At 30.0% G+C, this 18,647-nt stretch overlaps 1 protein-coding gene across 1 annotated transcript in view; it reads right to left on the bottom strand.

Moving 5' to 3' along the window:
* The window catches only part of Baldspot (baldspot), a 39,514-nt gene that overhangs the window by 16,915 nt on the left and 3,952 nt on the right, over positions 1-18,647 (bottom strand). The window contains exon 2 of the mRNA XM_026634287.2: positions 4,585-4,722. Within this exon, the coding sequence (XP_026490072.2) occupies positions 4,585-4,722 (138 nt within the window). The remainder of the gene's footprint in view (positions 1-4,584; positions 4,723-18,647) is intronic.

Raw genomic sequence — 18,647 nt, 5'->3', positions numbered from 1 at the left:
AACATTGCATTTTAATTTAGTAATGTTTTCATTTCAAATCGACTGGAATAGTAACTGAGGCAATATTAGCAATTCACATCCTTATTTGATTTGTTTGTTTATACTAGATTATTAGTTAGCATCATAATTTACTCACTAGTAATGTTAAGTGTAAACATAAAATAAAATGCAATATTTCCTTGTACTGTTTATCACTTCATTTTTAGATTTTCATTTAAACTTATGCGAGTCTGTATAGAATACCTGAATATATTTTATTATTAAGCAATAACCAAAGGATATTGTTTAAACATATCGCGTCGAAAAATGAAGAATAGGTAATTTAAATAGATACAAAGACCTGTGCTGTAAAGTTCAGTACAAGAAATCGTAATCACGAATTAAAATAGTAATTATTTTAAGAACCGTTTTTAAAATCCATTTACCTACATTAGAAGAATAAAATTAAAGTTTCAAAATGTTATCAATGGAAAAAAATGTCAAATATCAAGCCGATTAATTCTTTAGAAACAAACTCGAGTAATCGTGAAATGACTGAAAGTAGTTTGCGACATTGACTATACCTATTAAGAGGACTACAAGAGCTAAGTGCCCTTGAGAATCGCACGCACTTACAAAAGCGACAAAAACGGCAAGCCCGTGAACTAATGGCGAGGTAACGAGGTTACGCCCGAATATTTTTATAGATGGCGCCAAACCGAGCGAAGTAAGATCCATCATAAATCTCATAAAAATAGATAGGATATTAGAATTATTTGTATTGCTTTTGACTGTTATTCGAAAATGATTATAAAATAAAACTGATTTAATTAAACTTAAAATATTTTATTTATATTTGGTACTACAAAAATAACATTAAATGTTAATTTTTTTATTAAAATCTTTTATTTAATTTTCCTTGTATGTATGAATGTATGTACATATGTCCTAGAATCTTGCAATCAATATTACACCCACTTCCACTGAAGGTATGGAGCTGAAAGTTGGCACACATATTTAGTCTCGATGACAATGCCCGATTCATGAATTGCTGCCATATTTAACCCAATATGGTGGACGTTCCAAAAAAATTAAAATTTTTGAATTACGTACAAATGACACTTCTAAATATTCTAGTTCTCTGGTTCACAACAATTACATTTTTGTTTTGTTACTTTACTTTTTTTTTATTATAAAATTAGTTCATACATAACTCTAATTCCTATTATAAACAAAATCGATAAAATTAAACTCTTACGCAATATAAATAGCTTCCGTGTTCGACTTTCTTTATTCTGTAAAAAATAAATATATGATAGTAATTATATTTTTATTAATTATAAAAGTAAGTATTTAAAAAATATGTATCTAAATATGCCCCATAGTACTTTTAAAGAATAATATCAAATTGCTTCGAGTTCATGGGGATCCAATGTAGTCACTCTCAATTGATTTTTTCCTTACTTTCACTAAATACTCTATCGTAATATTTAAAGAATAATTCGAAAAATCTAATTCTACGCGAACTGATTGCACATTTTTTTCTAATAGATGTTTTCAATATTCATAATTTATAAAAAAAAATATGTTTACTAATAAAATACTCTTACCTTTTAATATCGTTCATATGTATGTTCGGCGCTTAATTTATATAAACGTTTTTTAGTTTTCCTCACGCGTTTCACTTTATTTCCCATATTTACACAATTAAAATTTATAACAAATAATATAATAAAAAACAAATTCCTAATTACTACTAGACTATTTTAACTTAATATATTTATTTACAAGAAAGAATAATATTTATTATAAGAAAACATGAAACAATGAATTTACAATTAAAATTACAAAAAAATATCTCGTAACGTAATGATGCGGCGAAAAGATCGACACGTCTGTATAGCATCAAGCCTCGGCCGGCAATGTCTGTACTCTGTACACGGCGTTTACGCACACATGCGTACGCATTTTGTTTGAAAATAAAAATATCTGATTTTAAAAAAATCTATTGATTTTACTAAAAAAGTGACACAGAGGTAAAGTAGTATATTGCTTGTAGAATAATCTGACAAAATATCAGAATTATTGAATGTATATAAGTATAGTTATTATTTGTTAAAAGATTTTTTAGAGGTAACTTTGTGATCTTTTTCTATCGTACCAAATTAATTACATCATGTTTTCAAAATACCAAATAACTAGCATGTATCCTGAAGATTATCATATATTTTTTCATTTGGTTTACTGCATTGGATCATATACTTTTTTGCATTAAGAACTTGCATTTAGCTCATGTAATCTCCTTAATTAATTATAACACATTAGTATTTCTACAAATAATCGTCTACAAATCTGTAATTGAATTCTATCTGTTGTGTTTTTATGGTACAGTTTGGCGGACGAGCATATGGACCTCCTGATGGTAAGTGGTCATCACCGCCCATAGACAATGACACTGTGAGAAATATTAACCATTCCTTACATAGCCAATGCGCCACCAACCTTGGGAACTAGGATGTTATGTCCCTTGTGCCTGTAGTTACACTGGCTCACTCAAACTTCAAACCGGAACACAACAATACTGAGTACTGGCGGTATAATATCTGATGATTATGTCGTACCTACTCAGACGAGCTTGCACAAAGCTCTACCACCAAGAAAAGTGTGTCTGAGATATTTTTAAATTACCCGATGTGTCGAAGGGCCAGCTAAATCAGCTTGGTGTCAACAAGAAAAAAGAATCCCTGTTTCTCAACTCTTTCACACTATAACGATAAAATTGATTCTTCGACACACGCGTTAATTGTAAAAAAAACTACAATCGAATCGACTACAAATTTAAAAACGATTTTCAAAATAATAAAATATATTTATATTTTGTCTGTCAATATTGAATCAATATTTAACTAATTTGTTTTTTTTCCTACTATTTTAGTAAGTATCCAGTTCAAAAATGAATTAAAATATACCAAACGATTTTATAATTAAAATTCACATATTTAACATAAATGCATTACAAACATGCAATTGACTTCTAATATAATTTATTTAATTACTCTATTAACGTATAATGATGAATAAACATATTTAAACATACGTTTAATTGGTGGCAAGACTTACTACAAGACAGTCTGGGTATGAACAACCTACTGATTAGTTAATCCACTACGTAGTATTGTTGTGTTTCGGTCTAAAGGAATTAGCCAGCGTAACTACAGGCACAAGGAACATGACTTCTATTTTCCCGACATAGGTGTTGCATTGTTTATATAAGGAATGGTTTATGTTGCTTACTGCGCTACGGTCTACAGACGGTGGTGATCACTCACTATCGAGTGGCCTATTTGCCCGTTCATCTACATATCCGTACTAATATTATGAATGCGATATTAACTTCATCTATTTCCATTCTTGGCAAAACCACTGAAATGTATTTGATGAAATTTAAAAAAGCAAGTTAGAACAACAAGGAAGAACACAGGCTACTTTTTATACCTAACAGCTGACTTGACGACCAACCCCTAAAACGTGGGCGACACCTAATTGTAAAAAAATAAAGAAAATAAAAAACTGATAAAGTTTATAAGTACAGCGGTTGTTATACAGACTAAATATTCAAGTAAACTCATTAATTACGTTAACAGGCTGCCGGGTATTAATATTCTTTCGATTTTTACGCTGGCTTTATGATTTTTAAGCTGAAAATAGATAATTCTTAAACGTTTTTTGGATAGATATAGATGTTTTTCCAAGTATAGATGTGTATTTGAATATAATATAATCATATATGATAAATATTTCTTTCACCTCTTCTCTATTAATTGGGAATGAATAATCATATCAACTACAAGCAAATCACGAGTAATAATTACCCGTTTTCGTTGATACGGCTGCTTTTTTTTTATATAAAATTATTAAATGGAAAGTTAATAATATGCAAACTAAGTCTCGCAGCCAGGCACCTTTTATATTTTTATTTTAATATGACATTTATATAATTGCTCGTAGTATTTTTGTGATACGATTTTCAAAAATTTATAATAAAGACTCTATTATATTTATTACAAGAGCTAATATTGTTCAAATAAAAACGACTTGTAAACTTTCGCTCGACGATGGTTAGTGAATAAAGCAATAGACACGCACAAATACGCGTAGCGCATACCTACGTGATCCGGAGCGTCAATTTGTTACAGGCATACAGGAAAACGTCACGCCTTTTGTGTTACACTTATCCGAGTCACAGATTGGCTTTATTTAAATTAATTTGACTGCAAATCGTCAGTGTACCATTTCTTATTCTAGTTATTATTTTACTTTGCTTATCTTATATCGGTTATACTAAAACGTTCAACGAATCACTTTTTTATACGGGAAAAATCTAAAACAAACTAATAAAAAAATTCTAAGATACGCTTACTTAATATATTAACGTAATATATTTGCTTTCTATTTGATAAGAGATTTGTATAATAAAAAAACATTTTTTTATACTATTTAAAAAAATATGGAATTCATTGTTATATTAAACGTATTTGTTTAGTGCAAAACTAATTACTACTTTAGTATAATAAGTACTTATTGCAATCGTTGGATCTCACTCACCTTGGCACGCAAATGGAATGGTACAGCCCGTGGTTTCGCAGCACATGGATGAACTCGGGCAGGGTCCGACAAGCGCCCATGATACTGAATGCCGCTAGCGCGCTGTTCCATACTATCAAAGTACGGCGCAACTCGAACCTAAGGAAAAGAAAGATTAATAGCTATTTAAAAAAAAAAATAGTTACTTAAAATAAAGTCTGTATTGCTATACAGATGTTCACACAAGTCCATTAAATTTAAAATATTTGATACATGAAAATGATACCGATAGAATAGATATGCCTCATATCTTTTCCGGATTTATTAAGCTTTATCACGCTTTATCACGCAATTGATGAACCCTTTTTATGAATTAAGTAATTCGATTTTAAATTATGATTAATAAACCGCTTCCGATTGAAGTCAGCTAAAAAAATGAGCCAAATTGATAACCGTCTTCATTAATAATTTTTTTTATTATAATACAGAGAGAAACATTGTTTTGAATACGGATTAAAGCATCTGTTTTCAATTTAAATTTATGCAGTAATTGTCGGGCCGGGACTTTTTAAACTTAGTTAATATTATGCCCTTTTACGAGTACGTTTTAGAGAAAACAAATTTATAAAATCTATAAAAGATACATTCTGTAGCGAACTTTTCTGTAAGATTTTAAGCATCTACAAATCTCGAAGTTTTCTTGTATTTATTATATTTTTGGCATCCTACGCTTTCAATGGCTGCATTATTGGTATAACTTATACGAATCTAAAGAGCATTTTTCAACTAAATACATTCAACCTTCATGTACGATGAAAAAATATATTTTTCTCTAAATAATCGTGAGAGATAGAGCTACAAAAGGAGCTATGAAAGAACAAAAAATTTTACAGATAAATTAGTTATTTTTTGATTTCTTGAAACTATTGCAGTTAAGGAGTTTGTGAGATAATAAATGAAAAAGTAGCAAGTTAAACTTCAATAGCGTTTTAAATGATTATTTGCTAGTCTTGATTAAGCATTTTTTAATGTTACTATCACTAACATATCAAATTTATCGTAGATACTTACATCTCTTCTAGGGGTAAAAATTAGTCTACGTTTTAAATAGTTTAAAAGTAACCTTTGAAAGTTTGTTACTAAATATTAAACACATACTCCTAACAGCTCTACTGAGATACATCAGATTGTCAGGTATATAATATTTTCAGTTAATTTTTGTTTTTGCAAAATTTTATTAAACAAGATCGTAAATTATTTTTATTCTGTTGAGAAAATTGTATATAAATGAGTAAATTAATCTTTGTCGTCGTTCGATTAGCGATTATACTCCTGAAGACTCTGATGGAGGCTTCTTGGTCAGCAACACTGAGTTGCTTGATAAATTATATCATAAAAAGTAATCTTACCGGAACACAAACAAGTAACGAAGGCCAACACATATTCAGCTTAATAACTAAGGTAGCAGTTAACCGTCGTCATACCGGTTACGAAAGAGAAATAAGGAAGAGAGATATTACTACATAATATTTTTTTTGGTTTCTTATTATCTTATATTTACTATAAAATATAATATTTATTTAATATAATTATGTCGAAAATCAAAATATCTATTTAAGTAAACTTACATTCATTTTTGAAAATTTCACCTCATGGTTTGCTCATAAAAATAGGTTTATTTTATTAAAAAGTCGCAATAAGTATGTATTTTTATTAATTTGTTGTAAATATTTAAAATTACTAAGCCATTGGTGTGAAACTTTCACTTTTTGATACTCTTACGATTGACATATGATTATGTATTTTTGTATATTTATAAATCAGCTTTATATCAACAGAGTTGAAAAGAAATTTGTCGGTCGAAGCGTTTTGCACGCGAACGCTGCCAAAACTATAACCTATACAAGAAAACTTTGTATAAAAGATTTGTAGAACTTATATTCCGACTGAAGAGTCTGCGACAGTATATAGTGTGTGTTGTATGTTACTTATGCATAACGATACATATGTAATTACACACATATATATATATATATATATATATATATATATATATATGTATATATATATACATATATATATATATATGTATATATATATACATATATATAAACATGAATAAATTCGAACTTTAATAAATTAGTCCCAGTAATAATTTGTATGTTTAAAAATTCTGCAAATTGACACCAAGTATAGTTCAATTGATTTAATAATAAAAAAAAAACATAAGAATAAGGCCTTGTCTTTTTTTAACAATTGCCAATAAAACTTTGCAATTTTGACAAGTATGGCACTATCAGATATTTTATTAAAATCATGAAAGAAAATCACCTGTAAGGTTTATTAGCATTATATAAACGTATGAATAGATCTCTTGGCTCGATAACTCCCGACTCACTCACTCTGGGCGTGTAGTTAGTATTCATTAAGTTAATCATTTATTTTCATCTTCTACACTTAACCTGACCTTAACAGGTCTGATCAACAATTTAACACTAACATATTATGTAATGCCTGCTTACATATTAGTTTTTAATTGTGACACCTACTTTGTCGTGAAAAGGAATTAACGACTTAGATATAATTAATAGCGTGATTAAAACTAATAAGTTGATAATTATAATTCTACGTTATATCTCAATACTGTTTTGTTGACATAGGACGATTATATACTATTATATAGCGACTCTATGGCGATGTCTACTGTGCGCCCGTTTGGTCACTAAAACTGTCGGGCAGGAACATTATAGGGCGAAGGCGCGATCGTCTTCGTGTGGAATGATACACGTGCAACGGTGTCGTCGGAGCGATTCTTCCGGCCTTCGAATGCTGGATAAGATGAAAGCGAAGAGTCACCTTCCGACTTACGCAGATCATTTTGGAGAATATATGTGTGAGAACGGACGGAAGAAAGACAAATTTAAAAACGTGAACCGAAATTGTCCTGTTGCAAACTACACGTATCATAACCGAAGATCGAATTCATATTGTTTTACAATAACATGAAAATTAAAATTAATGGCATGTATGATTTTTTATTCAACAATATGTATGAAATCGTAATAATAAATTACAAGGGTTCAATCAAAGAATGCTAAAACTAAAGTATTTTAAATGAAATTGATTGAAAAAATATTATTAATACGTATCGTGTCATGGTATAAAATAACCGAATATACTAAATAAATATATTTGAAACAAACATTGAGTATTTTAAGTTTAAAAGGAAATAAATATGGATATAAATAATAAGGAGTTTTTACTTATAAAGTACACCTGTACTTAATAATAATTGGAAACAATCAAAAATCAAGTTACACAAGTGATGTTAAATGGATACAAGATTATTACGGAACGAGGTCAACATTGACCTTACTTGAGATAACTTGCAACGTACACGTGTTACGTAATGGCGCGATGAATCAGTTGAAAGTGGAAAAACCAGATGCGACACAGTGGAAGCTGTGGACCTAATAAACTTGAATTCTAGTGTTTAACAGAATACCTTGTCTATTGTAACAAAAAAAAGATTATAAATAAATAATTCAGACAGGTTCCTGTCAAGACAAGCTGATTATTTAATGACGACATATTCAATCGCCTATATCATTTTCATCCCGCATTTTTGATTAAATGTGTAACGATTTCCAAGAATGAACAAGAAAGGCGAAAAGTGTACATAAATAATATTTTATTAAAATATATCCGTGATTGACTAGAGTAGCCCTAAAAACGTTACAAGTCTCAGTAACTTCAATAGCAGTACAAATAATAGTATGATCGGCCAATAAGCCATGGAAAAAAGAATTATTCAATTAATATTCAAGTAAAAAACCCTTATCAATAACGAAAATAATTGATGCTTAATAGAAATCAGCATGAGTGTTATATAAGATTTGTTTTTATGAGAAACTCGACTCGTCACATACCAGCCATTCAATTGACCCAGTCGACTCCTCTGTCCTACGAAACAGCTGACGTTGTTATATTACTTAAGACTCGGCTGATCTGAGTGATTTATTTGTTTTCTCGTTTCTTTTCTAGTAACCTATTTACTAAGCAATATTACGTTGTATGATAACATTCTTTTTTGCGAGAAATTGTTTGGGCGTATATTGCGAATTTAATATAGACTTTGTTTTTACTAATAGATTTCTTAAAGTCGAATTTATAATCAACGAAGGTGTAGTTACATACATATAACTTAAATATATGTTTACATAAATAGTTTACAGAAACCAAATCATTTACTACAAGCTATCGTTATAAATAAATATTGGTTTTGAATACATTCTAATAATGTATCTACAGAATGTTTTTAGCAAAAATATAATCGGGAACATTCGTATTTGTTCGTTCATTTCATGAAACGAATTAATTAATAGTTATAGCCATTGGCTATTACTGCATTGGCAGGACATAGTAAAGTGCACAAGTTTGGGCGCAAGCAGCGATGCACTCTCTATTTCTTCACTTTTATAATCCTATTGGACAGCAAATCCGTAATCAGGCGTAAGACCAATGATTTTACGTGCTCCCAGACTCTACTCTCAGGTATCTAGACTCTACATTCTGAATTCTTTGACAAAAAAACAATGTATTTTTAACACCCTGACGAGGGATTTGAACCCTGGATCTGTGGCCTTATATATCCATTAGACCAACGAGTAAGTCAAATGTCAATGTCCTCAGTATTGAGCACGCATTTTTTATGAATTATGTGACTATGCTGAGCTTCTTGTCATGATATTTTTATTATTATTTATAAAAAAAATAAATATAAATGTGACTGTTGATTGATGTGCTAAACATTATGTACATACAAATAATTTAAACCTCAAAGCAATAAACAAATTGAATTGAATTAGTTGAATTAGCTTTTCCTTTTAAAGGTAATTTTTAACCAAAGTAGTTAAAATGGCTGCGAAGGTCAGTCACTCATTGCGCGGTAAAGAGTAGTATTATACATACATTTGGAATCATCAGCGCTTTACATACACATGTTGTAGGGGATGATAAGTTAAACAATGCTGTTTCTTCTTCATTCATAGGAGAAAACAGTTATGATAGAAAGAGAGAATCATTGATTAACTACACAGCCGCTGAAAATGTTCATAAGTAAGGCCGCATGTATATTAAACGTTTGTTCTGTCACATACGTTTGTATACAAAACTAATTTTAGAATAGTTCAGTTCGATACGTCATATTGTAGGAGTCGGATTGGCACGAGATAGTAATGTTCAGTGGTATGCATTATGCATTACCTATAAACACAAGTGTTACTGAATTTATTTTGAGTGCAAACGTTAAATTGTTTACATAAATGTAACGGAATTTATGGAATCGGTGTATTATTCATGAATTTACATCGAAGTTAAAAAACTTATAAAACAAAATATGTATTTAATTAATAATAAGACAAGTAAAGTAACATTAAACACATTTTAGATTTTTAAAAATATTTTAAGGGTAATTTGCGATTTGATTTAGCATTTATCTGTGTGCTTTCAGTGTAATTTCACGATTCTTTACTTTAGTACGTCGTTGATCTAGTAGCTAGCATTTAAGGCTGGTAATTGTCCTCAGACAATCCTCAGATCGGCCAATAAAACGTTATTGGGCTATTCTGTCTACAAATACACGGAAGCATCCCGGAGTGTGAAAGTTTGCAGTGTTTACGCTCTAGTGCCTTGGAAGGCACGTGAAACTGTTTGTCCTACGCCTTAAGTCATGCCGATTGTGTCAGATGTGCAGTCATATGAAAGTCCACGTGTGTTTGCGTACACGTGTACAGTAATATGTCCTGCGCAAGTGGGGAGTCTCTTTGAGCATATTCGCCGTACCCGAAATCTAATCATAAACTGTAATTGTTCCATTGTTTAATACATTTGTCAAATAGTACATAAACTAAACTAAATGAAATAACAATATTTGAACGATTTTTCTAAAGTACATTAAATAAAATACGTGTAATTTAGAACATATAAACTAATAATTTCTGTATCAACTTATTAGGGCGTTACTTTATGAGCGTATTTTCGAGACTCGTGGTATGCGGTGGTTCAATGACATCTTTATTATTCAATTTCAAATGAACAAAAAACATTAGCATACCTTTATCTTACAGTCTTATACATATAAGCTATTAATTATATTTATTAATATCACCCTTAAATATAACAGTAAATAATAATAAACAAAAATAAAAAAAGAAATAATAATATATTTATTTCAACATACGGGGTATTTTCATATTAAAATTAATATCGGATAGCCTTAATAAAAATGAAGCAAAAAATATATTGTTAAAGCAAACTTGGCACTGATTCAAGGTACAATAAACCAGAAGCCACTGGATTGTGGATTATCTGCAAGATGAAAACCTATTCCGATTGCTATTGTACTTCGAGATGTTATCAAAATGATTACCTACACGGTTTGATATCTATATCAGGTCGAAATATCTTTTCGCACACTTATCACCAGTTAGTAGTTAAATTTTGTTATCCTAGGTGAAAAAGTTCCCATATATCAATGTAGTTTCCGGAAGAGAGAAAGAGAAAAGAGCAAACCGTGTGTATCGAAACGATTGAGGGAAATTTATTTTGATAAGAGAATCCATCATCAGCGCTTAGTGTGTTAACAATTTTATGATTTCAAATAACGATGGCAAGGCCGCACTTGTCTACCAAACCGTTCTTACAGTCTTGTTTTCATATTTTGTTCAATCGACGACCAAATAAATTGGAGCATATTTAACGATGATCTACAAGCCGAAACACTTAACGAGACTATCTGATAATTACTTTTCAACGGTTTCACGGTCGATACTATCGATGGACGTGATCAATGTCATATTGCAATTACCGTGCACTGTTAGCGATAGGTAACTCCAAATTTCTTAATTCTTTTCCACAATAATTTACTTGTTGTAAATTCCAATACCTTTGCTGATTAAATTTTAAATTACTATAAGTTTTAATGTTCGAACTACCAAGCCTACGTCCACCGGTTATAATAAATAAAATGGCAATCACAAACTAATTGCGAACATAAAATAGTCTTTTCTTCTGTACTTTCTAGCAATTAAATTGTGTACTGTTTCGCATATACTCTATATTTAAAAATGTCCGCCTATCTGTACGCTTTTGCTACAGTTTTTCTTGACGATTTTTAATAGTTTCTTTTTTCTATTGCGAATTGTTTTTATCGTCAGTAATGCACTCCCAGAGACCGCACCGCATCGCTTGATCATTTAGTTCCGTAATATCACGTTTACATCAGCACATTGACTCACTTGAATAAAAACTGAGGAGTAGGTAGCGAAGTATAATGTATGTATAATACTAACTGCTTACGATACTGCAAAACAGGAACGTTGGGGCCATACACACTGAGACATGACGAGCAATGAAAGTGGGACGAAATGGAAGATTCGCTGAATCCGTATCCCATGCACGCTTACAAGTTTGGTTCCTGTGCAGGTTACCCATTACTTAATATTGTGCTTTATGAAAATAAGACAACTTATTTTTCATTCTAAGCCAAACCATAAAATTAATAATTAATTAAATTAAAGAAACAAAAATCAAAGATTGAATACAAAAAGTACTACTACAAAGATATAATAACTGCCACATTAGCGTATTACTGCGATCGACTAAATTTACGGAAATTCTCAGAAAAAATTATAAAACTAGTAGTAACCAGTTCGTTTAAGATATTTCAATTTTCCAAACACGTGTCGATCAAGACAGTCTCAACTTAATTAAGTTATTCTAACAAGTCAAATATAATAATATTTGTGCGAGTTTATATTATAAGTGCTAACGTTGTTTTTAATTTTTAATCTTTACTTATTTTTTATTCTTACATCAATCAAATAACATTTATCGAATAATAAATATAGCAAAGCTAGAGTTTCCATAAGCAATAATTACATGCAGAGAACAATTTAAAAAAATTCCATACAGCTGCGGAAACGTCGTATAATATTCTTGCCGTTCGAGGAATGAATCAATCTTTCATACAAAAACGGAACAATGCTGTCTCTTTTTTTTTTCAAAGAATTTAAACACAAATGTATACCGTCCAGTTTGAAGGGTAAGTAAGGGGATATAGATACATAACTATGAAATATTAAAATATCTATTATTAAATATGTATATATAATAAGCTAGCCACTACGAGGCAGTTTAAGTTCAATGCATATTTATTGAATTACCATGAAGTGAATAAATTAAGCATTACTTACAGCTGAAGGTTAAAAAAAAACAAAATAAATTAAATAGTAATTAAATATATATTTTATATGAAACTTTCCAATAATTGTGTTATATTGGTAATATATCTATTTTAAGATAACAATGAGCCTTAAAAAATAATTCTTTTAAATTACTCAAATAACAGGCGATGGAAATTTTATAATGGAATTTTCTTATTTATATGACGTAATAAACTTATTATATAATAATGATTAAGATTCTACTTTATTTCTTACATAATTATGTTATTTTGAGTAAAATCAACATTAATTTTCCTAGTGACTTTAAAAGAAAAAGTAACGATAGTATGTCGACGACCGTAACTCCCGATTTCGACCGATACATACCGGTCGAAGTTTTCTTAGGTCTACGGTCTCATGGTTCTCTTTAAGGTCATTTCTGATTCATAAATATCACGTTAATAAACAATTAATTACGGACAATAAAATGAGAAGATTTTTTTTCGAGCTCAAGAAATAATACAAAATACTGTTTAAATTATTAACAGATTATTTAGTGTAATTCATCATCACATACCGCTATAAATTAAAGGTATTTTTATTTACCATAACACAGTTATATCGATAGTTGATATTCAAACTAAGTGTCAACAAAAAGTTCATTATAATAATTCTATACATTATATGAACTGTAGCATTGAGAAAGCACTAAGGTCGCCTGGACACTAGCCGTGACGGTCGGCCGTTCAACTCTGGCATGCGATAAAATAATATATCAATTACTTAACACGCTTTTTAACTCTTATCATGAGCTATTTATCACAGGTCTATCGGCATCTCGGTAACTGCCTCGTTGTTCTAGTAGCTAGCTTGAGCGGATACGTAACATGTGTTCCCGGGTTCAAATCCAGGTCGGATCAATTAAAATTATTGGACATTTCTGTTGAAACAATATCAGTAGCAGCCTAAAGTTGGGAAATTAAAATATGCATTAAAAAGCAAGTACAGTTTGAAATGCCGCTAATATCTGTTCATGTCAGATTGCCGTTCCATAAGAGTTAGGACTATGAGAGTGAAGCGACGTAGTGTATCTGTGTCAGTACACACAGACGCCTGTGCGCTATCATATAATCTGCGCAGTTGGTTAATTCGTTTGAGAATAAGCGCCGCGACCAAAATCGGTCAGGATGACTTCAATTAATCAATCGTCTTGAATCACCGTGATATCAAACTGTCAACAATCGCTAATCCTCATGTATTGGTATGTGAGGATATCGCCTAATTACTATTTATCAGTACAATGTTATCTGAATGAATCATCCGCATGACAAATCTTGATTTAAACTTAATTCATCCTTATTTAATTTTACTATCATTTTCCAACACTCGTATAAGAAATTGAAAAAGAACAAAAAATGTTGATCATCTTGATTTTTGGACTGGGATCCTTATAGATATCGTATATAACATTTTTCGATAGGTTTCTACGTCAAGTTTTAACAATTTCCATATAAATATTGTTATCTACAGTATAAATGCAAAACCGATTAAAATGAAACACAAAGCTAGCGCAAATTTGTCCCACTTATCTATATCAGTTCGTAATCGATTAATGCGTAAACTGATCTTAATTGCATTATGACTACTCTATTTTATGTAATTGATCTCTCGCACAGCACGCATCCTTACGTAACACGATAACAAGAATAAAATACATTATATTGATTTAAATCATTAAATATAATCAATATAAACACGTTTCCGGAACAGATGTCCGTTTTGTTTTAATACGTGAGTCTTAGATAGTTTGTACATCTAAAGAGTGTCGCACTACAAAAGAACTAAAAGAAATGGTTCAACTTTATTAAATTTGTGTGCGTAACAACTACGCTTGCCATTCGCCAAAAGTGATACTACTTTACTAGTGTGCGTGTACGTAGTGGTCAATTGTTGGCTATTATTTTTTCAGTCTATCTAGAGAAATAAATAATCAAAGATGTGGGTAAAAATTTGCGATCTTCTCCTCCATAATTATATCAATGCTAGTAGATTTTTGTATCATTTAAAATAAAGCAATTTTTTTTTAACTGATTTTATATCACTTTGGCCAGTTTCCGATTAGGTCGCGTTGGAGGAGGAAAGTGTTAGGTACCTTACGTCTATCTCTGTATCCCTGACAACGTGTATGCAAAATTATATGATGATCATTCGAGTAATTAAGACGTAAAAACGTAACATTCAAATTCACTCTCGAATTTCTAATAATATGTAGGATTTACATACAGTCCAACACAAATACATGATTACTAATAAAAGTACCACCTGAGCCTCACTAAAATAAGTCTGAATTTCAAACAAAATTTTGAACTCAGTCTAGTATTATAATTTTATTTTCGTAATTTAGTTTTAAGGCAAGCCGGAGGTAGATTATATATGTCCTAAACATAGTATTCCATCCACATACGTAGGTTAGTGTAAAACGATATCTGTCTGATTATGTCCAATTACAGTCTTATTGTACACAGCACAATAGAATTAAATTTAGCTCATGCAGACAGTACTGCGAATCATTTCAATATACTTCAATTATTTCTAAAAAAAAAGAATCTTAATTAACAAAAGTGGCATCTGGTTTGAATAATACCTCTTAATTTGGGTTTACTACGATTAATTTATCTAAATTAGAGAAGTATAAATTATATTCTCTGCGAGTCTTCGTTTCGTTCGTTTCGTCAAATAAGATTAAAAAATATACTTTCGTTGTGTTCGTCCTGATGGAGAAAAGAATAAAAATGGTAAAAAAAAACATAGAAGGTTGTTTTGTAGAGCAAGCTATATCTAGACTTTTGAGCTCTATTGTTAGCATGGATTTAAGTATTCAGTTCAGAAACAGGCTCTTAGAAATATATACATTAAAATAAATCTCTACAAAGTATTCTAATCATATTTAACTTAAATCGACGTCATATTTGATAATCAACTTTTTAATCATTCATCTGATTTAAAATCTAATCAGTAATTTCCGCGTTCGTACAATAATATGTTGTCCAATAAAACAAGAGTCACAATGATCGCAATCTTTAGCATTTTTTATAATAATCTATAACATTATTACTTATCGAACGAACGACAAGATAATCAAGATAGTGATGGACAATGTCAGTTATTCATGATCAATTATGTCTGAAAATTACTAAGTCATAATGTGATATAGTCTACGTGTTACCATGTTAGCCATCAGTTGGTGACCTTACTAACATTCGCCAATATCATCTGATACTGCAAGAATTAGAAACCACTCACATCTCTGCCATTGTACCGTCAAACATTGGACATTTTTTTGCCACGCAATGGAAACCTTTAGAAACTTAACCCGGGCCAGTTTTCGTGAACTGGGATATGTGGAATTCTTACCTATAAACATAGGATCAACTTATCAAGTACGGCAATACAAAAAAATATATATTTAGCAAAAATAAATGTTAAATAATTAAATAGTTACGGGTTTGTACATAAATGGATCTGCCCAAAGTCCAAACTAACTGTATTGAATTGGTATTTAATGGCATATTTAAATAATTTAATAGACGTTTAAAACTGAACATCATTAGTCATCTAACCTTAGGAAACATACAAGAGACCTAATATCCTTACAATACAAAAATAAAAACAACATTTTTTTAATATCTACCATGAACTAGGTGAAGAGGTTGTCTGCTTATCAAACGTGGTTATCAAATCTTATCGCTTGCACACATCATTGTCATTCGTATTGATAGCGTAACAAGAAGACTGCTTACGAAACTTTTAATAAAAATATTGCAATTGGTTTTACATAAAATTTGTTTATTTACCATATAATATCGATATAATTGTGTATAAATCGACATGTAAAACATTTTGGTTACTGATTTCGCAAAAAAAACTGATAATTAAATGCTCTATACTTACGTAATATGAAAAGGTCAGGAAGTTAAAGTTATATTAAAGAACGAAAATTTTACGTATGACGTAAAAAAAAAATTACCAATTGTTTTGTTAAAATTACGGTTGACCGCAACATCATATTACGTCGTATAACGAACAAACATAATAATTATACTAAAAATCGTTACAATCGTGTGAATCCGAACTTGAGACGTCGACGTTATAAAACTATATAACGAGCATAACATTATTTTAAAAATATTAATAAATATAAGTATATAAGTTATAACAATTAACTATTATGGAAAGATGTAAGTAATATATAAAAGAAATATACTTTAAAAGTACATACATACAATTTTTAATTAGTCAACTTATATTTATTGTATTTTCGTTTTTATTATAACATATATGTACCTGTATAATGATGAAACTTAATTTTCGCTAACACAAATACGTCATTTCTTTTTACATAAATAATACTGAATAATTTATTATGTTAAGTCTAAAGTAATTTAAATAAATAAAATAAAAACAACGTTGATAATGGTAAATTGGTAACAAAGGAGAATTCAAAACAAAACTACTTTTAAAAAAATGTGTGAATACATGCATCGCTGTGTCCATTTTAAAGCAGCCGTGAGAAAATCTAATTTAAATAACACGATTCACTTTATACGTTTATTCGCAAGCAATTCTTAAGAGAAGCACATATTTTTATGATATATTTTTTCTAATATAGTACGTTAACTTTAAGTTAATTCCGCGGTCAGTACAGTCCGCATGTAACTAATTGTGTACTCGATGACCTATCTCATCGGAAAACACTAATACGTCGTTTATTTACTTATCATGGTCTCACAACTAGATTTAAAAAAAAATTATAACATCCATACAAATTTTCATCCCCGTTAGAAGATAATTTTTGACAATTCTCACAAGGAATTCCTGTGCTTAATTTCATCGTGTTATCAATACTGGCTTAAGCTGTGCGATTTATGTCAGTCAGTTATTTTAAAATGTTATAACACACAAACAAATTGAAAATAATATGGTTGACATAGGACTATAGAGTGTGTAATGATATAGTCATCCAACAACATACAGATCAGGTACTGAGTACCCTAGCTAGCCTAATTCAATAATAATAGTTCTAGTGCCGTCAATTGTAAATTAGTGGGAGTAAAAGCAGTCAAGGACGGAATTCAGTCCATGCCGGGCTGTATTTGTGAGTTCGGGTCAAGATTTAGCGATGAAGCTGATGGCGGTATCGTTAGCAAATTATTAAGTTAGATTGTAATACAAAAGTTTTTTTGTCCATTTTACGTAATTATAATAAAAGTTTGCATAATGTTAGTTTTATTTATATTATTTATATTACATTATTAGTTTTGTCGCTACTGTACAGCAGAGGTAATATTTATTTAAACCTGTAAAAGTAAACCTACCTCCGTCAACAAAACTAAAGCTCTAGTGAAAAAGTAGGTTTACCTTTGCGGTCCGTCTTAGTCTAATTCTCGATGGTCCGGTTTAACAAAGATTATTTTACCTTTCACAAATTTATAATGTTATATTTTTATTGGTAAAGGAAATTGAATTTATTAATAGTTAATTTACTTGCTTCAATTTATTAATAAAAGATAATATGTCTTACTTAACAAGTAACTTCAACATAATTATAAACTACAGTTTTATTATATACACAATTATTTTATTTGTATATTTAAATGTATTTATTGTGTCTTATATATTTTATATATATATTTATCTTATTACGTCAATGTAGTCTGAAGGGTATGGTGGTCGACTTGGAGGTTAATTTGGCGAATGTTGGCTCAACCATGACTAATACAATATAAATTAAAACACTACACGGTTTGTTAAAAAAATATATATCTTATGTTACTAACACCTACGGAAACTTTCAATAGC

This window comes from Vanessa tameamea, chromosome 6, assembly GCF_037043105.1.
Source record: "Vanessa tameamea isolate UH-Manoa-2023 chromosome 6, ilVanTame1 primary haplotype, whole genome shotgun sequence".
NCBI lineage: Eukaryota > Metazoa > Arthropoda > Insecta > Lepidoptera > Nymphalidae > Vanessa > Vanessa tameamea.
This window is presented reverse-complemented; position numbering and strand designations above follow the sequence as displayed.